This window comes from Fringilla coelebs (genome assembly GCF_963513975.1).
Source record: "Fringilla coelebs genome assembly, chromosome: 14".
NCBI classification, from domain to species: domain Eukaryota; kingdom Metazoa; phylum Chordata; class Aves; order Passeriformes; family Fringillidae; genus Fringilla; species Fringilla coelebs.
In genome coordinates this window covers 8,925,077-8,952,061 of record NC_140040.1, presented here as the reverse complement: position 1 = coordinate 8,952,061, position 26,985 = coordinate 8,925,077, and the positions used below count along the sequence as shown (strand labels likewise).

Genomic DNA, 26,985 nt, shown 5'->3' with positions numbered 1-26,985 from the left:
GTCCGGGCCCTCCGCGCTCGGCGGTGACGCGGGCGGGGGCGGGCCCGGCGGGGCGGGCGGGCCCTTTTCTGGCCGTGCCGGGCGGCGGGGCCGCACTCCGGCCGGGCCGCGGTAGCCCCGGCGCAGCGGTGGCGGCTCCCGTCCCCGGGGTTATGTGCAGGGGCGATGTTTCTGCCGGCTGGTGCCAGGCTCCTCCCGCGCTCCGGACGGAGCTCGCTCCTCAGCCTCCTCCTCCTCCTGCTGCTGCTGTGCCCCGGCGGCGGGAGCGCGCCGCGCCGCCGGCCCGTGGGGCCGCCCGTGGTGCTGGGTAAGAGCCGGGGGGCGGCGGGGCGGGCGCTGCGGGGCCGGGCTGAGCTGAGCTGAGCCCGCCGGCCCCGATAGCCACCCCTGGCTGGGCGGTGCGTGGGGCCCGGGGCGCTGCGGGCTCGGCACGGCCGCGGGGAGCGCGCCCCGCCCGCCGCTGGCAGTGCCCGGGCTCCGCGGGCATCGTGGGGTGCAGAGCCCGCACCGAGCGGCGGCTCCGCAGCTGCCCCGGCGCTGGCAGCTCGGCCCGGCCCGGCCCAGCGGAGGGAGGTCCGGGCTGGGGCTGCCTTGGCCTGGCAGCCGAAGGGGGACAGATAAGGCTCGTTTTAATTCGCATCGAGCTCGTTAAGTAACACCAGAGCATCTCTGCTAAAGTCTTTCCTCTCTATGAACCTCTCGACAAGGACGTTGGACTCAGATGTGAAAGGAGGAGTGATTGAATGTTCCAGCAGTTGAATTACCAAATTAAAAAAAAAAATAATAGGCATTTCATCATATGACATGAAAAACGAGTATTTGTTACTGGCCTCTGGTTTCACCTGTTAACGCAAAATAGTTGGTAATGAATATGCAGATAATATTCATATGCTAGTTAATAAGAAATACTTGTTAGTTGCTTTTTGTATCCATTGGTAATAAGATGTAAATAAATTTTAAATGTTTCAATAACTTGTCTACTGAAACTGTAGTTCTTAAGCATTCCAAGAAGCAAGTGCATTTAGTGACAGTAATGTCAGTAGGCAGTGAATATATTCAGCATGCTGCATGTTCTTATTATTGATTAACCTTGATGGTCACGGGGGAAGAAAAACTAAGATGGGAAGAGTTGTTCAGTTCAATCTCCATTTCTTGATAATAATTTAGGCTCTGATGGTGACTTTGTTACTACTGTTACAAACTTCTGACTTAGAAGGGCAAACTCTATCAGAGCATATTAGAAAGTGTTCTTGTTATCTCAGGGTACAGGTATCTTAAAAAGCCTCTGAACTGACTGACAGGCTGTGGTTTGGAAGTAGAAACTGCAGAAGGGTGTCCTAAGAGGCAGGAGTTGAAGCAGGAAGAATTCTTTGTTTCTAGCCTCCCCAGACAGAATTCAGTCTTTTATGCCATCTTTCCACTCTGGTGCTGGATGTAGCAATAGGCCTTGGCACTTGCTCCAGTGCAAGCTTCCTGATGACAGAGATGTTTTAGTTGCTGATTTTATTGAACTCTATCTGGGAGGGAATCAAAGATTTAAAAGCAACTGGCAGAAAGGGTTACTGACTGTAGAAGTGTGGATTTACTACTGATGGATCTACTGTAAGTATAAGTGTTCCCTAAGGATGGTTTTAGGAACTGTGGCTGACTTATATTTCCTGAAGAGACATTCTGGTAAACACTGTGTGGCTGAGCACATGTTCATCTGGAGTGCTTTAAAAAAGACTTTCTTGCTGTTACAGTGAATTTTCATCAAATCCTGCAGAATTTGTATGTTTCAGTGCTCTAGTCAGTCTCTGCATTTTAAAATTTGCTTGATATTTTGCTGCCTGGTGCTCCTCATCCTTCTTGCATGTGTGATGTGTTAAAATAAGCTTTTTAGGAATTGCTGTGATGATGATGATGGAAGGGCTTATGAGAATACTTTAGGGAAGCATTCTAAGTGCTGGCTTAACACAGGTGTTTGGGGGAAGGGAGAAAAACCCACATCACCTGGATGGACAAATGAAAAAATTTAGAGCTGTAAGTCTGCATTATACAAGCCTATACAAGCTTGAGTTTAGTTTGGAGCTCATACGAGGTGGGAATACAGAGTTGATCCTCCTGATTTATCAGACTGGCATTGAGACTCCTAATTTCTCATGTAAGTTCAGTTTTAAAATAAATTTTGATCTAATAGTAAGTAGATTCTCATGATCAAAACACTCCCTCTTGATCTGTTTGGAGGCTAACATGCCTCAGTAAAAAGGGCAATTAAATTTGGTCATACTCTGTGTGGAAAGTTGGCCACCTGGTCTTAAGGCATAAAGAAAGAAGAAATGCTGTTTAAAGGAATGTTGTCAACATAGTGATCACTTCAGAAATGTTTTGGACCGGGGTGGTCACAAGACCCAGTGTAGCTTGCTTTCAAACCTTTTGTGTAATGACCCCACTTTGCAGTTGCAATCTATGCTTACCCAAGTAACAGAGGGGAACTAGAGCAGAATCTTGCAAAATATGGAGTGTTGCTCATGTGTGGGTAACTTCTGTTCTGCTGCCCAGGTACTGACAAACTGCTGCTTTGGGGAATATCACATCTGAAAACAGCTGAGCTGCATGAAGATAGCCTTGTAACTTCTGGCCACAGTTGTGATGGCAACAGCTCTCAGATTTGGGGGGCCCCCAGCTGGCTCAGGTGAAAGGTGGTTCTGTGGAACAGCTGTGCCAGTCTAGCAGCTCATTAGTGCTCACCCAGCTTTCCTTGTACCTGTTTGTTGGCCACTTTGTGGAGTCCTTTGTTTTGCTGAAGCATGAGGAAATAACCTCATGAGGAAGAAGTGATTAATTTTGTAGTTGAATTACTTTAATGGAGGAGCTGGCACAAAAATCGTGGTGAGTGGCACTGCATGGCTTGGGTTAGGTTGTTTTCAACCTGGTCTGTGCATCCTTGAGGTGCCTTAGGAGCAGGAGCTGCTCTACCTGCAGCTTGTGTTCATTCATACCAAGGGAGCAACACCAGGGACCAAATTGCCATGGGTAGTAAGTGACAGCAAAATACTGCAGTGCAATTGCTCAGTTTTCTCTGAGATTTAAATAAAAAAGCATTGAAGTATATTTATATAATAGTGACATTAGAGAAAAAGAAGAAGCAGGTGAAAGTCAAAACCTTACAGAGCCTGCTTGAAGGCCTGATACAAGGCACAATTCTCATTAAAACCTAGGGTGATTGTCTCAGATTCTTTTCCCGAGTGTTTTGGGGGAAAAGGAGACTAATTATGATACTGACGTGCTTTTATGCCTTTTTTTAAAGTGTTTTCTATTTAGCCAGGATGATGTAATCATACAGAAAAATCTTTTAGAACCAAAATAACCACTGAATGCTTCTGTTCTACAAAAATATCTACTAAAAGTGTATATTACATATATTCTGTGCAATTACTTCTGCATATCTGTTTTATATTTAGAAGAACTAATTATTTTACACTTCTCTTATCAGTTTGGTGATGTTTGACAGGCTGGTCTTTAATGCTGATTTCAAGTAGTTTTTGTGGCTGTTCTTCATTCTCTGATATAGTGCATCAATAATCACTGCATACTATCTCATGTCTTAGGCATTTTTGGAGCTGGTAACCCATCCTTATAAGATCAGTGTCAGATGCACTGAACTCTTTACCTTTTAGAGCTGACTCAACACAATAACTATATCAATGTTCTGATACCTTCTGCAAACAATTTGTTAGGTACTTGGCTAAAGTTTTCTAGAAAGACACCTAAATGAAGTTTGTTAATAATTGATTTACATGCAAAGGAGCTGTGCCTGTGAATTCCTGCTGACTGCTAATTGAGCTATGTATGTTTGTATGGTCAGCTGGCTAGATGTCAGGAGTGATTTAAATGTTTATGCCTCATGTGATCCAAGGTATCTGAAGTATCATGTGAGACGTTGTTTGCTTTCTTGTTCCTAATTTTAAACAAGGCCTTTTCTGTGGCAGTCCAGTCTATGAGCTGCTTCAAGATGTTCTCAGAGACCTGTAGTCAGAGTTTAAAATTAATTTTCCTGGAAAGTTGCTTCATTTTGAAGGAAGACTAATTTATAGAACCAAAGACATGACAGTTATTTGAGGAAATAATACTGGTTAAAAAGTTACAATAGTTGATAAATACCCAAAGGCATTTGCATTTCAGATAAAAGCAGGAAAAAAGTACCAACTGCTGGCCCTCTTTTTTCTTTTTCCCCACATGAAAAAATATCCTGGCTCCCCACCCTGTTATTAAATAGATACCTTTTTTTTTCCCTTAGGATCCTCATATTTGGACATTTGTTGAATTAACTTTTTTTTTTGTTTTCTGAGCAGTTTTAAGGCAAGTCACTTTTAAGGTGCAATTTGCTTATTGTCTCTTGGTGGGAACTGTGAATCTATCATTAAGACTTAAGGAAAGTGATAAGCAGGAGTAGGAATGTATCCTAAAGCTAATTACTGCAATTCACAGTCTGTTACCTCTCTTAAACTCCAATGATATTTCTAAATGTGCTTTTGTATACAGTTTAATCATATAAAAACACGTCCCAGAGGGAGATCTACTAGTTTTGTCAGGCCATATGAGACCAAAAAATTAGCCAAGGATACTATGAATATTGGAAGTGAATTTGGCTTATTGATGTATGAGAGTAAATCTTGTTGGGATTAGCATCTTTGTGAAAAAGGAGGATGTGCTAGAACTGATAGAACACATAATCTTATGGAAACACATTTTTCTGCTGAATAAGAAATCTAGTTTTTCCAAATGTTGCAGTTCTGAAATCAACAGAGGAATTGCACAGCTGCAAATTAGGGAAGCAGGGTACTGCTGAAGAGCTTGTCTTGGACACCCGGTCTTAACTAGTGCTGATGTATTTTGCAGAACTTCACAAAGAAGTTATTTTGGGGTCAGTGTGCAGGCTCTAAAAAGAACTTTTAGAACTTTAAAGAACTCTTTTTAATATTTCCAGCACAAAGGTTTAGAAACTGCAAATATTGGTAGATGAGAGGGGGAGAAAAAAAATTGCATACGGATTACTCTGCCTGCAGGTCCATTCTCTGTATGGCCTGAAAGCAAAGGGAAACGCATTTTTCTACTGCTTTCAAATTCCACCATAGAAAATTTAGAAAGCTACATCCTTAACCTACAGAATTAATCTTCAGTGTGATATTTTTTAACCTGTTACTTATAAAAAGCCACTAAGTAGTTCTCCAGCCAAAATGTAAATCATTAACACTGTTAAACTGGTTGGGTTGAGGGCTGAAGATCTTGCATGTTTTTTTCCATAATATCAAAACCAAAAATTTGTATTTTATTTCCTATAGGTTCATCACGAAGCATCTTCAGTTTGCAAAGCATACTTTAGAAAATAAAAAAGCCCTAAGGTGTGAGTGATTGTGATTAGCAGCTTCACTGTTAATATGGAAATGTAAACATGACAAAAACATTTTTGTTAATTCCTGCTTTAGAAACAGGCATCATACTTGTACATCAGAATTTATTTTTTAGCTACAGTATTTATCTTTGCATAGGTAGAACTTTTCCTTTATCTTTTGTTTAGAATTGAAAAAATTGCCATTTTTTATCTTGTTCCTTATCAATCCTGAGTAAAATCAGTATGTCACGTTTCTCATCTTGTGTCCTGAATTGGACACAGGAGCAGAGCCTCTATTCTCCCGAAGCTTGAAGATAAAATATCTTAACTAAATGAAAGTTACAGTTAATCTGAGATCATTCCATTATGTCCAAGTGAGACCTTGTACAGTTTCCTGCTTTCAGTGCTTTGTTGATAGATGTATCTTGATTATAATCTGAAACTTCTTCAGCTGTGAGTTTTCCCTACTCTGAGCAGAAGTGCTTGTGATTGATTGAGTGCAGTTTGGAAACCTCAGCAAGTTCTCCAAACTCTTATACCCCAGGTGTTTGTCTAACTCTTTGAAGGATATCTTTGCTGGAAGAACTTTATTTTTACCCAAGGAAGTGAGATTCTAGGCTAGAACAAAATGTCACTCTTCTTTGTTTTGCATTGAAACTGAAGACAAAATCAACCTGTTCTGTCCTTGGCGGGTCTGCTGCTGAAACTGACCAGTCATGAAAGATTGATATAAATAGAATTACGTTCTGTTCCCTTTCCAATTAAAAGCACTGATACAGCAGAGGCACGAGACTGGACAAGTTGTTGCCTTAGTTTTCTAAGCAATTATTAAGTAGGATTTTGTGAGGTTACAAGACTGAACTTCAGTAAACTCTTTCTAGGGTGTGATGCAATGCTGTAATCTCCCTTACTATGCTTTCCAGTATATCAGAGTCCTTGAAATATGACCTAAAATAAACCATGGTCAGCTACTGGGCCTTTTAACATTTCACTTAAGGCAATGAAAATAAAGTTCCTAAAAACCTAATGAGAAAGTAGAGGTAGTTAATAAAGAAATCCTGAGGGTACATCTCATGGTGGGGCATAACCTGCTGTGGTTGGAGGTTGTAAGAATGTGGTTATCTGAAGTTTTGGCCTTTTTCAGTTCTGCAATAACTTTTTTTCTAAAAGCAGATCTGGTTTTCTGGTTAAATTAGACATTCTGCTAAATTATATTATCTCCTTCCTTAACCCATTGTGAAGTATCAGTGTGTTACAGAACTCAAACTGATTTGGTTGCACAGTTTACTGGAGGATAGGGGGAACAAATGTGTGGGTAGACCTGCATTAAAAAACTTCAAAACTAAACATTGACAAGCACAACCTAAAAAGGGGGCTTTGTGGACCTGAAAGGAATGGAGGGAACCCTTCAGAAGTGCCTAACTTCTAAATTTTTCTAATACAGAAAAACTTTTCAGTTACTGAAATGTTTTTGTCTCTCTGGTTCTTGAGGAAAAAATGACTAAACATAACAGAATGTAAGAAGTTTCTCTGAAAACTTGGTGCTGAAAATTTTTAGTGTTTGGTTAAGATTAATTCTAATTTGGGAATATATTCCTATTTCCATCTAGGGTTTAAAAAATAATGAAGACTAAACCTTAGTCAAAGGAATACTGACATTTAGTATATGCCTTAAGAAGGTGCAGATAGCCAAGACTCTTTCCACCAAGTCTTACTCATGTAAGGTATCCAGAGGGGTAAAAAGTAACTGTTGTTGCCAAAACCTGGATGTAAAAGAGTTGAAATTGCATTTTTACATTGTTAGCCAACCATGTCTTGTGTTGTAAAAGTCTGGTCTTATATGAAGAAGGGAAGATAAGTAATATAAATGAGTCTTTTACTTTTTATCTTTCTAATGTCCAATTGATAGCTTGCAGGCAGCTGTTTAAAGAGAACAAAGTTGTGTAGTTGTGATGCTCTGGAAAAAAGTTCTCTCAGAAAGATTCAGTTTGTACTTGAAGACACAGATAAGTTTGGTGATATCCTAGACAGTCTTTTTTTCATACCCATGGCCTTGCATGCTCCTTTATAGTCTGCTCTTTGAAGTTAGGAGCTGTTCATCCAGAATCATTCTACATGTTGGTTTATCAGATAATGAGCTTTGAAATATTTGAATATATTGAATATAGAAATATTTTCAGTGGAAAATGTATATGTAGTACCTTCTTCTTATGTAGTATTTGTTCTCCAATTACAAAACGTGATGGTATCTCTGGGTGCAGTGATAATGCACGTAAGGGCTACAGTATTTAGTTGTGTATACTGCAATATGTTTTATGCTTTAATTAACTGTCTCCTTTTTATACCTCTCTCTCTTCTTTATATCTTTCAGTTCCAGGGGACTTGGGTAATCAGTTGGAAGCAAAGTTAGATAAGCCATCAGTGGTGCACTATCTCTGCTCTAAGAAGACAGACAGTTATTTTACACTCTGGCTGAATCTAGAATTGCTTCTGCCTGTCATCATTGACTGCTGGATTGATAATATCAGGTAAGTGCAGAAATGTTGCTCTTTGCAGTTACATCCTTTCCATAGGCTGGCATGCACAGTGGCTGCATTTAAATTCCTTTTCTGATTCAAGACCAGTGAGAGGAATGACTTGGAATTCTGCTGGGTAGGCTAACAGGATGGCTCTGAAGATGTAGCTCTGTTTCATCTGAAGTGGCTGTAATTGCTGGTGAGGAACAGAGGCTCTCTTAGTTTCTTGCACTTTCTCTTCTACCAGTGACTCAGTGTAGATTTGAGCACTCTTTAGACACCTCTATGGCCTTATCTCAAGGAAGAAGTTTGCTGCTGCTTTTTTCTTTTTTTTTTTTTTTGCCAAGCAATAGGACAAGATGAAATGGGCAGAAACTGATGCACAGGACATTCCACCTGAAATATTTTGGTTTAAAAAACTGCCTAATTTAAAACTTTCATGCTATTTCATAATTCAATCTGCTTTATTAGTATTCCTAAATTATTAGTATTTATTAGTATTCCTAAAAACAATATAAATATATGTATGCAAACAAGAATTAATTAGCTGGTGCAATTAAAAACTATTGTTTTGGCATGTTGCTCTTTTATGAACGTACTGAGCTGTTGTAAAGCAGTCTGCTCTATCTGCCCTATGGATTAGAGAGATTTTTGTTAAGAGATTTGTGCATTGGTTTAGATTCTTAGACTCCATCTAGGAGCAAAAACTTGCATTCAGAAATGGCAATTGTATTAATATGGTACTAAAAACAAACCAACCCCCAACTGTAATAACAGGGATGATTAAAGAAATAAACTCTTGACTCAATGCTCCAGATTCTTCACATCCTAAGTTGATTTGAAATGTATTTACACAACACTGAATACCTCAATATGTTTCCTGAGGTGCCAGTTGTCGTTAATCAGGACGTAAAGTATTCCCTTATGCTGATATGAGTGTTTCTAGTTAAATAGAAACTAATTATTTTTAGATAGGTTAATATTTTTGATGTCTGATTTAATAGGTATTTTCTGTCCTATTGCCACATTCCTATGCTTTTTATAAGTTTTTCCATTTTGTGGCTTGATGCAAAGTCAAATGGTGTAGAACTATATAAAGTAGCTGATATTTTAAAGATGAAGTTCAGTCACACTTCCTTATGCTCAGTTTTACAGAGACAAGAAGTCTTAGATTCTGCACCATGAAGCATTGAAGTAATTAAAGTAATTGTTTGCACTGTGTAATCTCTTAGCCCTGAGAGTACTCTGATCATGTCTGCTTGGGTTGGGTTTTATTCCTCCTTCTGAGTAACAGCACTTAAAGTTCTTGTATTGCACTCAGAATGTAAGACCCAGTGTAATTGAGGGTTGTCATGTGGCAATTAAACATGTTTCATGGGTTTTTTTAATTGTTTTTCTTCCCCTCCTCCCCAGGCTGGTGTATAATCGAACAAGTAAGATTACAGAACCACCAGATGGAGTGGATATCAGAGTGCCAGGCTTTGGGCAGACGTTTTCCTTGGAATTTCTTGACCCAAGTAAAAGGAGCGTTGGTATGTACAAGCTGTGTCTGGAGTGCTTTGTCACTTGCAGGGTTTTTCTAGCTTGTCTTTATGTAACAAGCTCCTGAAATGTGATTTCAAATTACAGTTCTGTGAGCTCACTTGGCTTTTGAGAGTTTTCATTGCATTGTATTGTTTCATTTGTTGCGTGGCCTGATAGATTGAGACAAGAAGATTCCATGGTATTTAGTCAAATCTAAGTTTGGTGGATGAAATCTGAGTAGTCATATTGAGGACAGATGCCTTCTGAAACTGAGATGGGTTGAGTAGAAAATTCTGTGACAGAAGCTTGACAAGCAAAACTGAAATAAAAGCATAAGTTCTGAGTAAGATGTTCTTTGGCCTTAGGAATGGGTTAATTGGATTGGGAGATATGGTACCACAATGTGTAGCTCCTTGTATTTTGCTGCTGTCAGAATAATTATATAATTTCATTTGTGCTGCAGAAGATTTCTGCATTAATGCGTTTGCAGGGTTTTTTGTTTGGTGCTTTTGTAGAAGTCATGTTTCAGAAAACACTGAGTTTGATAAGCTTTTGTGAGTTGTTCTCTGCGGCTGAAGACTGGAGGAGTTGAATAGTCAGTAATGGACTGAGCTTCCCAGGCTGCATAGCATGGATCTGTTCCTTAAGGGCAGTGATGTGCTTAATGATCTGCCCTAGGTCACTCTTACACCATGATTCAATTCTCTACTTGAGGGACTGCATGATAAACATTCAAGACTAACAAGTGAGGCACTGCTCAAAACTTAAATATGGCTCTGATGTTCAGTAGACTGTTGTGACACTGTTACTGGATGCATTTATTACTGGTAATACTTAAATCCCATGTGTCAAACCTTGTATTAAGTAACATCTTTCAATATGCAGTCTGCAGCTGTTTCTCTTTTTGCTATTGAAGCTTTATGTTCAGTTACTTATGTCTTAGTCCACTACCCCAGATATAAAAAAATAGTTTTGGGGTAGTTTCTGGAGTTCTGCCCTAGGGTATATAATAAGCATTTGTTTCCAAGAATAAATGTTGAAGTCCAGACCAGCTGTTACTCCCTACGTGTTGTTAATTTGCAATCAACAAAAGCTATGACTGATGAAAACCCCTCAGAAATTATGTTGCAGTTCAAAGGTAAACTTTCCCCTGCTGAGTAAAATTTATCCACTTTGTGTCTACTACATTTGGCTGCCAAAAGGTTTGAGAGGTCAGCCATCTAGTAAGAGGTTTTAATGGTGATATTCTCTCAATTTTGGGGGATAGTGAGCATAACTCATTTTGTTTAATACGCATGCAGCTTTCTAGATTGTTAAAGGCAAACTGCAGGTTTACTGTGTACATATAGTGTCATAGATACTGCCTCTGGAACTTTGTTTTGCAGTAGTGGCTGACAGCTGCTTCTCACACTAACCTTGTTGCTCTTCTGTTTCTCTCTTATCTGATGTTTACAGGAAGTTACTTCTATATGTTGGTGCAGAGTTTAGTAGATTGGGGCTACAAACGTGATGAAGATGTAAGAGGAGCACCTTATGACTGGAGAAAGGCACCAAGTAAATAATATACTGTTACTTTAATAAAATTTTGACTCTCCTAGCCAGCAAATTATGTATTGAATCACTTCTCCCATCCTTGACAATCTAAAAACTTAATTTTGTTTAGATCTTGGGGCCTGGGTGCTCCTGGATGCAAATGCAAGCTCGGTGTTGTGGTTTTGGTTTTTTTTCTTCTTTAAAGCACTTGCTACTTAAAACTTGCTTAAAACCAGAACAAAACAACAGAAAAAACCCATTTCAGCAAAGTATGTCCACACAAAACCCCCACCCCTCCCATTCAATATTGGAATTTTTAAGGGCTGCATTATTAATTCTGCAGACAGTTCAACACCATTATTTAAAAGCTTATTTGATTTTAAAGCTCAGCATTCACAATTAATAACTCTCACTGTGTAATCTGTATATTTTAGATGAGAATGAAGATTATTTTGTGGCACTTCGCAAGATGATAGAGCTGCTGTATGAGCAGTATGGAAGCCCTGTTGTGCTGATTGCCCACAGCATGGGGAACATGTACACCCTCTACTTCCTGAACCGCCAGCCCCAGGATTGGAAGGACAAGTACATCAAGGATTATGTGTCACTAGGTGCTCCGTGGGGGGGAGTGGCCAAAACTCTCCGTGTGCTGGCTTCAGGTAGGTAATTTGAGGCTTTGCCCTGTGCTGTGTGTACAGTGCACAGTGCTAACGAGGCTGTTGACTGTAGGACTGCAGGATGAGAGTGTAGGTACCCTGAAGGGAAAAGTACTTTTTTGTAAGTGATGACAACTGGATGCTTCAAACCTTGCAACCCAGCTGTTATCTTTCATATTTGTGGGGGTGGACTGGGATTTCCCACATCCTGTAACCAGGAGCTTTCTCCCTTCTTGACCTCTCCTGACCTCTTTTCAGCAGATTGTATTGTCTGGCCTGATGCCTTCCCTTTCTGTCCCTTCTGCCGCCAGCCTGATTGCTCTGTTCAGTATTGCAAAGCTACCAAGGACTCCAGAGCAGTTTCCTTTGATTAAAGATCACACAAGCTGCTTGAGGTTAACATTAAAGGAAATTTGTAGAGATGGTGGGGAACTGGTGTTAACAGTTTAAGTGTCAGGTGAAAATTATAACTCTACAGATTAGGAAAGTGAATCTTTGAGGTCTTGGGTTTAGCACAGTGGATATGCCAGAGACTAAAAAACAAAAAAAACTGAATAAGGCAGCATAACGTACTTCACTAAGTAACTGAAAATGACTGATGAGAAATGTTCACTTACCCATCATGTGATATCATAATAACATCATGTGCTTTGACATTTAGTTCTTGATGTTTCTGGTTTGGTTTTGTAGCTTGTTTCTGACTTGTTCACTTTGGATATCCACTATCTTCTTCCTAATCAAAGCTGACATCAAAAATTGGACTTCATTGAAATGCAAAACACACAGCAAGAGTCAGCCATGCATGGACAGAGCAAAGAATACTTTGCTTAGCAAAGGCATTTGATTCTGAACAGTAGTGCAGTACTCCATTACTAATTAGAAAACTTGACTCAATACAAACATCCAATTTACACATTGTTAAAGCTGTCGAAATGTCACTGTAAAAATTTATTTCCCTTTTCCCACAGGCTTTGTCTGACGTATTTGCTTGCTACAGAAATGGCAATAAGTGAATAATGTTAATATCACGCTCATAAAATTACATAATTATATTCCACAGTCCCATATCTCTGTTGGATTAAACTTTTGTGCTTCATACCTTGTCTACATTTCATAATGTATCTCCAGCAAAGGGGCTAATTCTACTAATGCATAATGAATAGCTAAATTTCTAGTAAAATATAGTCAGTTATATTTTAATCTGTGTATCTGTTGTACTAAACTTCTATGTTTTGGAGCAGAAATTTAAAAATCATGTGGGCAAGTTACATGGGCAAACATAATATCAGAATGTACAGGTTTAAGCTGTTTCTGTCTCAAATATCTGTAGTAAAGCACCACCATCAGCCCTTGGACTGCATTAGTCTATTTAAGAGTTTCTAAAGTTACCAGGGTTATGCTGAGGAATTGTTGCTTTAAAAGAAAATACTGCATTTCAGCAGGAAAGACAAGGCACTCTATGAATGCATTCTTTCTGCTCCATTCCTGTTTATAATATGTGATGGCAGGAACTTCATGTCAAATCCACAGCTGCGTTATCAAAGTGGTAAACAGTACACAGGTGGAATTGTTTTCTGGAGATTTCTGTGATACTTTCAGCTACTTGTACATGGGCTTTGCTGGATCCCACTATAGTGGGCAAAGACACAAAGCTCACAGTGGTTTGCTTCTATTTGTAACATGTTGAAAGGTTGAAATGTTAGCAGTGTCTTCCTAACACCTAACGTTTTGATGTGTCTGCTGACTTAAATGTGGTGTTAGCCATCTTGTACTTCTTCACTTAAAAGAAAAGTAAAGGATTTGAAAAGCACTTAGTAACAGTTCTGTAAGAGAAGGCTGGGATAGTCAGGTTCTGTGTTTGATTATTCTGCTGGAAATAAATCCTTTCATTGTTCAGTTAGAACTTGGGCTTTCTTTGCTGAAAACTGCCAAGCAGTGTTCAGTAACTTAGTGGTGAGAGTGCACAGTGAAGTGGTTACACCACACAGTATCATGAGACCCAGTTTTCAGGACCTTTGTGATACTTGCTGTGCATTTGAGTTCCCTTTATCTCTTTCAGTCTAGTAATGTCTCCATATAGTCCTCCTAAAGATGGCATTACTGTGCTTTGTGTCTCCTTGCTGAAGCAATAGTGCCACCCCATGGAGTGGAAATAGCACCAAAGTATATTTTTAAGGAAGAGTGGTTTCAGTTGCAGCATTTCAATTTTTATGGCATGGTTGACCTGGACCACTACATGCTGTAACCATTTGGAAATAATGGAAAATAACATTCAAAGTTCAGCTGACAAAAGAATTGAGGTGTGACAGCCACTGTGATAATGAAAACAAATAAGGAGTATAAATTTGTGGTTGTCTCAGGGTTTTTATTTTTTTTTTAAGTAATCATTGTAATTATTAAGCAGTTTTTGATTTTTGTGAAGATGGAAGAACAACTGTTAAAATATGGAGGAAGGTGCATATAAATTATCCCTTACTCATGTGTTAGTTTAAGCCATTTGTTTTAGTCATTCATCAACTCATATTTAAATCTTGGAAGTTATTAAAAGTCAGTTTGCAGAAGTTAATTTACGAGACAATCATAAATGAGGAAAAACTTTTCAAATTGTCGCTGTAAGCCAGGGGAACAAACTTATTCATGCTATCACCATGAGTGATAGTAATTGCTGCTAATTAAGATTGATGCCTTGCTTTATAGATAACGAAATTCCATTTTTTTCCCTAAGGTGACAACAACAGAATCCCTGTTATCAGTTCACTCAAGATCAGAGACCAGCAGAGATCAGCAGTTTCCACTAATTGGATGCTGCCCTACAACTACACGTGGCCTCCAGACAAGGTGTTTGTGAGCACCCCCACAGCCAACTACACACTGAGGGATTACTGGAAGTTCTACAGGGACATTAACTTTGAGGATGGCTGGCTGATGAGGCAGGACACGGAGCACCTGGTGTACGCCATGACCCCGCCCGGCGTGCGCATCCACTGCCTCTACGGCACGGGCGTGGAAACCCCCGACTCGTTCCACTACGAAAGCTTCCCTGACAGAGAGCCCAAGATCTTCTACAGCGATGGGGATGGTACAGTGAACTTACAGAGTGCCTTGCAATGTAGAAAGTGGGTGCACAGGCAAGAACAGGAAGTGGTGATGTTTGAGCTTGCAGGAAACGAGCACATTGAAATGCTGTCCAATCATACTACTATCTCCTATGTGAAAAAGCTGCTCTTTGATTTGTGATAACTTTGTGTTCATAGTTATTTTCCTCACCTGTGATGCCTTCCCTTAAATATGGGGAAATGCCTTTTAATCCCTTGATATTTAGATATTTGAATTATTTATTTTGCTTTTTTAAAAGGTTGTTTTCAAGTTGCTTGGTATTCTAAATGATTGTTTGTCTCTGATTTGTGTTCATGATGTTTCATGGTATTTTCACATTCTGAAAATTTTGTCAAATATGCATTTTGGTGCCTCTGGTGTTGTGTCCAATGGTCACACAGACTTTCATTTGGAGATTGTGCATCCCCTTGCACATACCCACATGGAGTCATAGATCCCAGAGTTCCTTTGTGTGGTCTTTGCAGGTTTGGAGTGGAAGGCTAGGAAGGATGGCAATTTTGGATGCCCAAGGGAATGGTATTAACAATTTGGCAAACACAGTAAGCATTTTAAAGGGTCTTGCATATTCTGATCCACAGTTCCCAGTGGATTAGTTTCTAAATGTGCATATCTACTAGGTAAAATAGGGAAGAGGTCTGCCTGGAACTGTGCTACCATTGTTGCAATCCAGACTTTTATTTATTACAGCCTGTTGAGGGGGAAAAGATAGATGTGTAAATTACTTGAAGCTTCTTTATTAGGTGCCCTACTGGGTTATTTTAGAAAGAGGAAAAGGTTTGCTTATCAATTTCTAGAATCCCTGATCACATACAGTCTGGAGTCTGAGGAATTCTCAGCCTGCGCTTTATTTCTCAGTGAGGGAATGAAGCTAAACTGTGGTTGGTGCTTGTAATAACTGTAGCAGTGTGGAGTAGCACATCAATCAAAGCTAATTGAATACTGGCAAACAATCTGTAAGGTATAGAATTGCATTTCTGGGTGGAAAACAATCTCCTGTAGTAGAAATTATAATGGATGGTGGGCAGTATTTAAAGAAAAGTGAACTTCTGAAATAGAGTGGGGAAAGAAAGCAGTATGGGGGATAAACCTTGTTCTCAGTCAAATACTTTGGCTCTGGTCCAGTTACATGACTAAGCAGTGATTGGATCAACATTGCATTCCACTGAAAAGAATTTTTTGCTTTAGGACTAAAAGTAATTTCCCATAGATTACGAGATTCATTTTTGCTGTTTGAAGAAGTTGGGACATGTGGTTCCTTAAATGTTTCTATAAATTGCTGAACATGCAGTTCTCTAATTTCCTACAGTGTTGTTCTACTCAATGTTAAAACAGTAATTTCAACTCTGACCTCCACAGAAGTGCTGACCTAAATATTTACCGCCTGGATTACAGAAGTCCTGTTGGAGAAATAGTTATACTCAAAAATTCTCTCTTGCTTGCTTTAAAACCAGTCACCCAGTTAGACAGCACTTAGTTTTCTAAAAACACAACTTTGAATGCTTTCAAAATGCTAGGTTCTTCAAGAAAAATATTTTAAGAGTTGCAGAAACTCATCAAAATATTAAGGGTTCATTACTTAAGAAACTGAATTTGTCTAAAAGCTAAAGTTTTAACTGTTTTGGTAGCATGCCTAAAATGTTTTCTGCCACTGGACATATCAAGAAGATCTGTTGAACTGATGGGCTTGAACTCCTGCTATTGTAGATTGGAACCAGGAGGTAGTTTTAAGACTTTAGTTTTAATTCAGAAATCTCTTGTTAATTCAAAACAATTTGAACTAGGGTCATCAACAAGCTAAATATCTTACTAGGTTTTAACTTCCTAATGTAGCTTTATTTCCCCTCTGCATTTTTTTCCTAGTGCTAATGTTGAGGGAGTGTAGACATTTTCCTGATTTTTAAAACTAATCATTAATCTTGTCCTCACTTGCCCAGGACCCTACAGTCCAGCAACAATATTGCCTAGACTTCTCCTGAGTAAGTACTGAGTTGTTTGCAGCCTTTGCAATGTGTGACTGCTGGAAAAAAACCCCAAACCCACAACTAGTCAACCTAAACAATCAATCCCCCCAAAAGAAGAAGCCTTACAACAATGGGGGGGGGGGGGGGGGGGGGAAGCCAACTCAACCCCTCCTTCAAAAAATCCCCACAGAAAATTGCCCTTTAGCCAAGTGATCTATTTTATGCAGGGCTTGTCAGCTGGATAAGCTTCAGGCTTGTGTTCCAAGACTGCTCAAAGATGATAAAGCTCTTCCTTGGTCTGACTCAAGTTTTGAATAAATGGCTATTTGAATAAATTACATAAAACATATTATCACAATCTGTATTTCTTGCTGAAGGAGAATGCCTGTTAGTAAGCACTGGATTGAGTGGAGCCAGAGGCTATATTGCAGGATACCAACATAGACATCAAGGGCTGAAAAATGAGAAAACAATGTAGGTAAACATTTCTTAACTTGATCTGGAGAATGTTTGTAAGATTCATTTGGATCCTTACCCATTAATCAATAGCATTTTCAGTCTCATAGCAAGAATTTAGCTGCAGGGTTTTTTGTGATTTGAAGTTCCAAAATACATTAGTCAAAAAATCCTTGGGCTCTTTTTTTCTTTAGTACTTTTTAAATACACTTTGTGACCCAAAAGAAGAAAAAAAGCACAACTTTATTCTTTTTTAATTTTGGCAACCTGGTACTGTTTTTCTGAGATTAGTTGGCTGTATCTTTTAACCTAAAGATTTCTATACCAGTTTTCTGTTACTAGGCAAGCTTTTTGATAGTCAGTATGGTAAAATGAAGCTGAAGGTTTTTCAAGGCTTTATTTGTTTGTTATTTGTCACTATAAAGCCTTGTTGTACTGTTGTAAAGAAATGTGTGTACCTGAGTCCTAAGTACTGTGTGAGAGCAAGCACAGCATCTCTGGTGTTCTTTGATTGCTTGTGGTGTGTCTGCAGGCTGGAGTTTTATGTCCAGAAAGTGTGGGGTCTTTTTTTTCCCCCTACCAAATGATCATCATCCCTTTCATTTGCAGTTTCTGGTATGTTAGGATGCAGTTCTCATTGAGAAGTGAATGCATTATTCCAGTTGCTGAAGTGGAAGCCCTGCACTGTGTGTGAGGAGTGGCTGCTCTCTGAGCAGATCCTTTGCAGGAGCAGCACTGAGCATTGCTGTCAGACTTGCTGCAGCCACGGGCTCTGAGCTGTCTCCATTCCTGTGGGGGGAGAGGTCTGAAAAAAAAATCTTTAGTGAGAATGTGGCACTTTGATAAGAGGATTAACTCAGGTGCTTTGCCACACTGCACAGCTGAATTGTCTGAATTCACTAATGTATCTTTGTTATACCTAAAGCATTAATTATACGTCTCTTTCCATAATTTTTACTTAGTTTTATTCTTCCAGGATATTTTCAGAAACCAAAACTAGTCTTGAGGACCAAATGTGTTTCTTATTTTTGGCAACTTGTATAGACAATACTGAAGAAGCTTTCAGCTGTCATTGTAGTACTTCTGAAGAGGTTCAGAGTCACTATGTGATTTGTATAAAAGCAGAAAGCTTTAACTAGCAATAATTGCAAAGGATTTGCAGACCAAAGGAAGGAATGTTTGGTATTAAAGTAATTCTTGGAGCACAGTGTGTTCAAGGCCCTCTTAAATTCAGGGAATGTTTGGCAGTGACTTTGCTGCTCTACACTAACCAGTATTTTGTACAGAAGATATTCTGAGGCCTGGCATTTTATATGTTCTTGTGTATAAATGTGTTCAATAGATTTTGAATATTTTATTGTCAAATTTGATAATATAATAAAGTTGATCTAATACAGATTGTCTCCAGTTGTGAATAATGTGCTGTCTCAGTTCTCAGAGGAAATGAAAACTTGGTGTTGTTTTTCTTCCCTAAAGATGATTGGTGGCTCTCACAGTAATTCTTCCTTAATCTCCCAAATGCACCAACTGTCTTGTGGTACATTTGGAGTTCACTGTTAATTGTTCTTGAATTTATGGAGGTGTGGGATTGAGACTACTCAATTTTTTTTTGCTTGCATCTTGCTTGTCTTGTGTTAAAAAAAGTTCTCAGATTGCCTTATCATTCTGCTCAGGTAATTATTTTGAAGTTAGTTCCTCAGTCGTGAAGTGTTTTAAATGCCTGCAGTTCCTTTATGGTGTTGGTTTCCAAACTGATCCACAAACCCATGCATGATGACCATACAGTTTTATAGTTGTATAAAACAATCTTTTTCCAATTAGAAATAGTGCATTGTGGCTCTTAAGAAGCTGTAATGCCAGGCAGTGGTTCTGTGAGCATCTGGGGTTTTTCTAATGTGATAATGACTGTGTTAGTGACTTCTGTTCCTCTCTGTGCCCTAGATGCAATGTGCTATTGGGACATTTCATTAATTATAGGATTGCAGCTTTGAGAAATGATTTTGACTTTCTCTTGCTTGAGTTGTGGCTTTCCTCCAAAGGTCTAGGTTAATAGTTTGCTTTGGTTTAAGACTAATGTCCTCTGTGGTCATTCAGATCCACAGATAAGTTAAGTGGAATATTTAGCTCCAAAATCAGCATCCTTTAGGCAAAACCAAATTGTAGTATGAGCCCAGGAAATGCAAGAAATTAATTTTTGCATCACTAAAAATAGTGATGTTACATTTATTTCAATGGTTTGTGTATATGTATGCAGTAGAGGGCAGTAGTATATAAGCTACAGGGGGTTTTTAGGTAATGTTGAATGGCATTTGTGTTAATTTCACCTGGGAGATACCAGATTGCAGGGAAATGAAGACCCAAGTTTGATATCAACAAAATGTTTCCTGCCTTGAAGCAATTGTATATATGCAGACTCTGCTATTGGAGGAACTTTTTTCCTATCTGATGTAAAAAGCAAGAGATTTCAGCTTGATTCAAAATCGAATAGAATGATCTAAGGCATGAATTAGATATTCACTCCTACTTTCATGCTCAGATTAAAGCACAAATTGGACACTACAACTACATGCATTAGAATGGTGTATAGTACTGTGATGTACAAAAGAAATAACGTATTTTAAAAAAAGCACTGCAAATGCTGTCAGCTCCGTTTTCTTATTGCACTGCTGAATAATGGATAAATCTTGTACCTCGAAGTTTTCACTTTGCTTGTAACTGCTGACTCACACCTAGTAACCTTTTTGGGAAGGCAGATTTATTGACCAAGCTGCAATTCCATGTTTAACTAAAAATGTCACCTTATGTGAGTAAAATCATCAAGACAGATGGTAAATTTGACTGCATGAAAATACTGTGCCTACAGATCAAGTGTTTTCATCACTATTAGTATTTTTGAGATTGTGTTATGTCTGAGGTAGTCAAAGAAGGATTCTAGTCCAGGTCTAATTAGGTTAAAATTAGCCAGGAACACTCCTATTATCATAACTGCGCTAGCAGAGCCTTTGTACCTGTATTGAAAACAAAAGGCAAGATTACAATATAGGAAATCTCACTAAATGCTCTTGTGACCAGTGCAGATGAAAGATGACAGTGGAACCTATAAACAGATCTGGGAGACAATACTTGCAAGGGACACAGTTCAGGTCTGGAAGGACTGCATTTAGCACTGCAGGTCTCAGAGACCTCTGCAATTCATGGTGAGGGAGGTGCCCAGCTCTGGTCTCTAGGCTTCATCTGAAGATGTCTCAGTTCCCAGCTAAGGTGTTGAGACTCACTTAAGAACCACAAGTTTCATTGTATTTTGCCATTTTTCCATGTCTTCCATTTTGAGACTACAGACCATTGTTTACTTCATCTCCCTGTTCAGACCAAACTGTGCAATAAATTCAAGGTCATCATGTTATTGCTTTTCCAGCTGTTTTTGTTATTAACTTTCTGAGGAGGATCACTTATTTATTACCACTGAGACAAGGACATAAACACACAAGACAGTACTATACATCTCTAAAACAGGAGTATCGCCTAATTTACACAAGAATTTGTTTCTGGTGAAGCTTAACAGTAGAACAAGATAAGTTTTATGACCTAATTCGTATGTTTATGATCAGTCTAGAAGGGTTCAATTTGTAAAGTAATATTTATACCTTTTGTAATGAAAACATCTCATAGGATTTAGGTAAGGAAAGAGTTTGGTCCATAGCAAAAGTTAGAGAGAGCTTTACCAAATTTATTTGTAAAAATTGCCAGATTTGGTTAATCCATAAATTAAATCCGTTTTGTCAATGTAATAATGACCTGCTGGATGTATGCCCAAGCATGACCAACTACTAGCAAGTGTTTTTTTCAGAAGCATGAAACACTGAGGTGCAGAAGAAGAAATACTGCTGCTATGATTCTCTGCTTGTAGCCTCTGTTAAATATTTACATTTTCAAAGTTTTATTTAGTTTTTCAGCTAAATACAGTTTCTGTAATACTAAAGGCTGAACATCACCCTATTTCTGTACAATGAAGAAGCCAGGATTTGGGATCAAATCTACATGAAAAAGTCATCTTATACATAATGTAAGGCTGTTTTTGGGAATACATATTTAGCATCAGGCCCTTAAGAAGCAAGATACATTAATAGAATAGAGCAAGATACTGTGCATTTACTCCTTTCAGAAAGGCTTTTGTAAATACTAAGTGTATGCTCAGTCAGTGTTTTTTCCTGAATGTTTCAGGTCAATGGAGTAAACAATTTAATTTGTTATTGTTTGTTGTTTCTATTTCCTGTACTCCAATTAGTAAATTGGGAAATTAAACTGATTTGTCTGGTTTCACTAATGAATAGAAAGCAAATAGAAAGGTCATGTTCAGACTGAGTTTTCAGAAATGTACAAACACATGATCCATAAAAATGCTTTCATTTACAAAGAGGCAGGTTGAAAACAGGAAATGCCATATTTTTCTCTGCTGAAATAAATCAAGTTGTGATAAATAATAGGAGCAGTAGGGTTTAGAGCTGACCTTACATTCCATCTGTTTTACTGCAACAGCTCTGAGTTGCAGCTGCAACCAGGAGCCAACACAAAAACAGACTGGGAAGCTCTGTCTGCCTTCAGCAAATAGGAGCAGGTTCTGGTGCTTCCTCTAAGACACAAAACTGACTGAAGCAGCCCAGAGCACATCTTGAAGGCTCCTGAGACCTGTCACAGACTTTCACTGATAAGCTGTTAATTACTCCTTTGCTGTTGTCATGTTGTCCTTACTATAATTCAGTTATGAATTGGTTGCAGAGAAAGAACTCATTTTCTCCCAAGCTCTGTGAGTGTCATCAAGGCAAGCAGTGAGTCAACATCAGAGCAAATTTGATTTCAGTGGTTTTGTGGTTTAACCCTCTGCAAGGTCCTTGTTTCATCTGCATCTGCAGCTTTCCAGTCCTCAGCACAGGACCACCGTTCTCTGCATTACCAACTGCCCAGAGCTGGGGCACAGACTTGTAGCAAAGTAAAAAATTATGAAATGCCTATTAATTCAAAATGGATGTAATGGGTAATTTTCAACCCACTGCACTAGTAGTTTGGGACATAGCTATAAGATTCATTTACTTTTCTAAATGAGGCACCCTATTTCAAAAGGTGTGTGGGAAGCTGCACACAAATGCAGTCAGTAGGAATTTGTATGCTAAACTCCCACATTACAGCAAAACGTCCTGCACCACAGGAGGTGGCATGTAGGAGTGGGTGGGCAAACTTCAGAACAGAAGAAGGTAGTGAATCACTTGAAAATTTCTCCTTACTCTTTATTTATGTATTCAATTACTTGTCCCAGTTTTTACCTCCTAAGCACTCTTATTTTGCATGGTTATTTCAAGGCTGAATAGAAGTGCTACATTCTTGATGCAAACCTGTCTTTACTCCCACTTCCTCTTCTCTTTAAATTTGAGATGCAAAATTTTACTGAAACATGATGAACCAATTCCCAGTGCAAGTTCCAAACCTAGCTTGCAGGTGTCAGTTATTACCCAGGACTCCCAAAGATGTACCACAATTCTGCTACATTTGAATTTAAAGACATTGATATTTTGTAGACAAATAAGTCCTGTTGTGTTACTGTTTGCATAAAACAGGAGAGATACATGGCGCATATTGTAATACAAACTTTCATTGGATGCATCAAGAAATGCAACTTTTCTTTTTGGTTCATCCAGGTATTAGAACTGCCCCAGAATTGGCAAACAAGAATGTTCATTGATTAAGAAGCTCTCCTAGAAAAATAGCAGTGTTTGAATTCTAACACAGCATGGCCAGAGAAGGTAGGTGTCTGCATGATTCTAGAGCAGCAAAAGCATCAGGTCCAGCTGTTTGGACAGATAATAGTTATACCCTTTACCAAAGACTGCATTTTTAAGTGGTCACAACTGATTCTAAGTTTGTGTGTTTATGCATTTCTCCATTTACAGAGAATTCAAACCTGAGTTTATTGCATTTAAAATTCTCCTCAGATTTACCATCAATTTGCCCTCTAAGTTAGACTTGCACTGGAAAGTCAGCTATGGAAGAAAGCACATCTTCTAATTTGTTACTGAATTCTCTATTTCTGGTAATTTGCAAAGCTTCTGCCTGGAAAAAACTACATTTAGTCCAGAGACTTATGATATAATGCTTTAAAATCAGCTTGTGACTTTTAAATCCAGTTCTAGACTGGCAGGGTTTCATTAGAGATGTTTCCAAAACTAGTAATTACCCTCTTAATGAGCCCTTGAAGATATTGTTTATATTTATAATTAGATTTACAGAGGACACTCAATCAGTTCAAACACAGCTGGGTGCATGACGCTGGCTGAGACAGTCAATCCACTGGAAAGTCCAGTCAGACACAATTGCCTTTTGATAAAGAGCACTGAGCACTGGTACCTTGCAATCTGCAAAGCTAATGAAAATACTGCTGCTTTGCATATTCCACTGTAAAAATGGTGATTCTCTGCTAGAGGAAAGATTTTTGATGTTTATTTTTTAATCAAGCTGACTCTCAGCTGTGGTCCTGAGCATGGATGTATTTACGGATGTTTGGGATTTGGTGGGGGCAGGGGGGGAAGTGGTGTCCCATTCTCTGAGATCTTAGCCCAAGGACAAGGGGGAATGGATTCTGACTGAGAGGCTAGGTTTAAATGAGATTTTAAGATTAATTTATTTACTCCTTTAAGTCAGAATTGTTAGAACAAGATGCACAAGTCCAGGACCTTATGGAAACTTTCTTAACCGACACCTGATGGTCAGTCCAGAAGTAATGGGGCACAACACAGTACCAACTAACCACAAATCTGCAAACCAGACATTACAGCAATTCCCAGTGTTTAATTTCTATGTTGCTAATAATAAGCAACGTCTTTGACTCTTTAAGAGAGTTAAGACGAGATGTTAAGAAAAGTATTTATGTTCCTATCAGGGTGATCTGATAACTTACACAAGTACTTACCTATGTAGTGCTTAATGTTAATTATTCTTTACTCTGTAATTTCTTTCTTCAATATCTTTTTACATTTTCTTTCTGTACTCCATTTATTTCAGTGCTTTTTCTACCTACAGTAAAGTTCTAACCTACAAACATGCCCATGAAAACTGGAGGAGCTCCATGGAAACTAAGGTATTCCTTTTCAAATTGATTAATTTTCCTTACATAACTGCCAGAAGATGATCTGGCAGAGCTAGTGATGAAGATGGCTAGAATATGCAGGCAATAATGTATTTGCACAAACTGATGTTTGCTTTAAAAATGATTTTCTATACTTAACTGCTACTATTGTCTTCTGCAGCAGGAAATTAAAGCAGGAAAGCTGTGTGTTCCATTTTCTCTGTTGGAATGAACATGCTCCTCAAGCACATCAGCTGCAGAACAGAAAGCAAAGTTATAAAGTTGTTAGTAACATTCTAATTTACTTTAAAATTTTACACAAGGTTCCTAAGGCTGACTGACAAAATTTCCCCCATAATTTTAAAATAAAAATTAATTTAACAATTAGGCTTCATCTTTGTCACCCAGCTGCAGCAGCATGTTCACACTCAATAATCTCCATTGCCATGGCAACACATGCTTGTCAGATCAGGGCTGAATTGATGCAGGAGACTCCATGCAGAAATCTGCTAACCCTTAGATATGCAACTCTAAAATTCACTAGGATTTCTTTTTACTTTTAGAAATATAACATTGTTATATAATACAAGATAAACATCTCAAACCTTCTGATCTGTGTGACTCGCTTTCTAATAAACCAGAGTTTTGAAGGGCTTAACACAGCTAGAAACAGAAGTAGATTATTCAGGTGGCAGGTTTTCATACAGGAAATTGCAAATGAAAGTAGAATCATAGATTATGCTGAGTTGGAAGGGACCCACAAGGATCCCTTCAACATCCCAGTCCAACTCCTGGCCCTGCACAGGACACCCCAAAAATCCCACCATGTGCCTGAGAGCATCATCCAGATACTCCTCAAGTTCTGCCAGGTCTGGAGCTGTGATCACTGCCCTGGGGAGTCTGTTCCAGTGCTCAAGCACGCTCTGGGTGAAGAACCTTTTCCTAATATCCAACCTAATTCCCCGCCGCCAAATCTCCAGCCGTTCCCTCGGGTCCTGTCACGGCAAGAAGAGATCGGCGCTGCCCCTGCACTGCCCCTCCCGAGGAGGCTGCAGCCCACCATGAGCTCTGCCCTCAGTCTCCTCTCCAGGCGGAACAAGCCAAGTGCCCTCAGCCGCTCCTCATAAAGCTTTCCCTTTATTTACCATTTTAAAAATAGCACACAAATACTGGATATCATCCTTTTCACTTTGGAGTCAGCAGAGAGTCCTTCCCCCTTTTACTCTTTGTAGAAAAATGTTTGTTCACTTTTCCCCTACAGTCAGTCATAAGATACTCAAGTGCCATTATCATCATGCACAGCTGGGTTAGACAAGGTAGGGGTGCAGAGAAAAGTGATTTGTGCAAGTTTACATATAAGGCTGGCATGAGAAATACTGTCTTGCAGCTCTGGATGAGTTATTACTGCATTTATCATTATTACGTCTGTTACCATTTATATTTTCATCATTACCCGATTAAAAGAAAAAAAGCAATAATAAAATCTCTCAGCTAATGTTGCACACTTCATCTGGTTCTGGGAATTCACCACATAGATTGCTGGGCCTGGTTTTCAGTCCAGTATGCTGTGGTTTGGAGCCTTGGTACATTTTTAATCAATCAAGCTCCAGCTGGGTTATCACAACATTCCTAACTCAAGACTCAACATAAATACACAATTTAAATGTTAATCTTTAGAAGAAACAGAAATTCAAGTTTGCAGTTAATAATCTACTTTCACAGAATAGTTATTCTTTTCAAAAATATGTTTTGAGGCCTTTAAAAATATAGAGATAACTGTGAACTTCATCTATAGTTTCAGGTTTTCTAACCTCAGGGTCTGTGGAATAATTGAAATCAATCATTAAGTTCTACTATACATTTGTGTCTGGGTGAGGAAAGATCCCAACCAAGTGTCCTGGGCTCACATACACTATGCCATCTGAGTACCCACACAAAGGGTGTGTGTTTATTCAGGCAAGAAAAACCATGTGTACACATAAAATTTTAAGTCTGATTTGCTATACTTACCTAGACTACCATGCAATAGCAATGTTGCTATGGGAACAGGTTTTCAAAAAAGTAGATCACACATGACAGGCAACACATTTTTGGATGTTTTTTGTATATATTATGCCAGGGTGGTCAGCAAGCATACCAAAGTAAAGGCTAACTTAAAATCTTATATGCCCTGATCTACAATGAGAGTCCATTGACCATTTTGCATTATATTTTTTTAAGGATTCTGCAAAGCAATACGTGTTTCCAGGTGTGCAAGAATTCTTTTCCTCTCGTCTTTATATACTTCAGATTTAATTTGTAATTTCCTATCAGGTCCTCCCCTTTTGTTTTGTTTTTCCCTAAATATAGTCATAATGCTCATTTACTCATTCATTCTTCCTGCCCATTATATACCTCTTTCTTTCTTTTTTCACCCTGTCTCTGTGTACATTTTTCTCAGGATTTTGAACCCTCTTTTGAGTATTTTGCAGTCTCCCTTTACTCAGAATGTTAACCCCAGACAAAACCCTCGACATTTGCTCTGACACGAGGGCCAGCAGACACCCAGAGCCACTGTAACAATACTTAGAGTGGAATTTTTTCATTCAACAAAATGAAATATGTGTTTCTTCCTTCCACCTTCTCAAGAGAACATAAGAAGAGTCACTTCTGCTTTTTGCTTTATGCATTAAAAGAACTATGGCAAAATAACAAACTTTCATTTGTTCTTTCAAAATCTCTCAATAAATCCATT

General features: G+C 38.9%; 1 protein-coding gene across 1 annotated transcript; it reads left to right on the top strand.

Annotated features, from left to right (window-relative positions):
- The first annotated feature begins 84 nt into the window (after positions 1-84).
- On the top strand, positions 85-18,535 carry PLA2G15 (phospholipase A2 group XV). Its single transcript, XM_084215457.1, has 6 exons — positions 85-307; positions 7,746-7,902; positions 9,304-9,422; positions 10,870-10,968; positions 11,382-11,606; positions 14,329-18,535. Exons 1-6 carry the CDS (start codon positions 166-168, stop codon positions 14,838-14,840), a joined length of 1,254 nt encoding a protein of 417 aa, XP_084071583.1. The 5' UTR covers positions 85-165; the 3' UTR covers positions 14,841-18,535.
- The last annotated feature ends 8,450 nt before the right edge of the window (positions 18,536-26,985 follow it).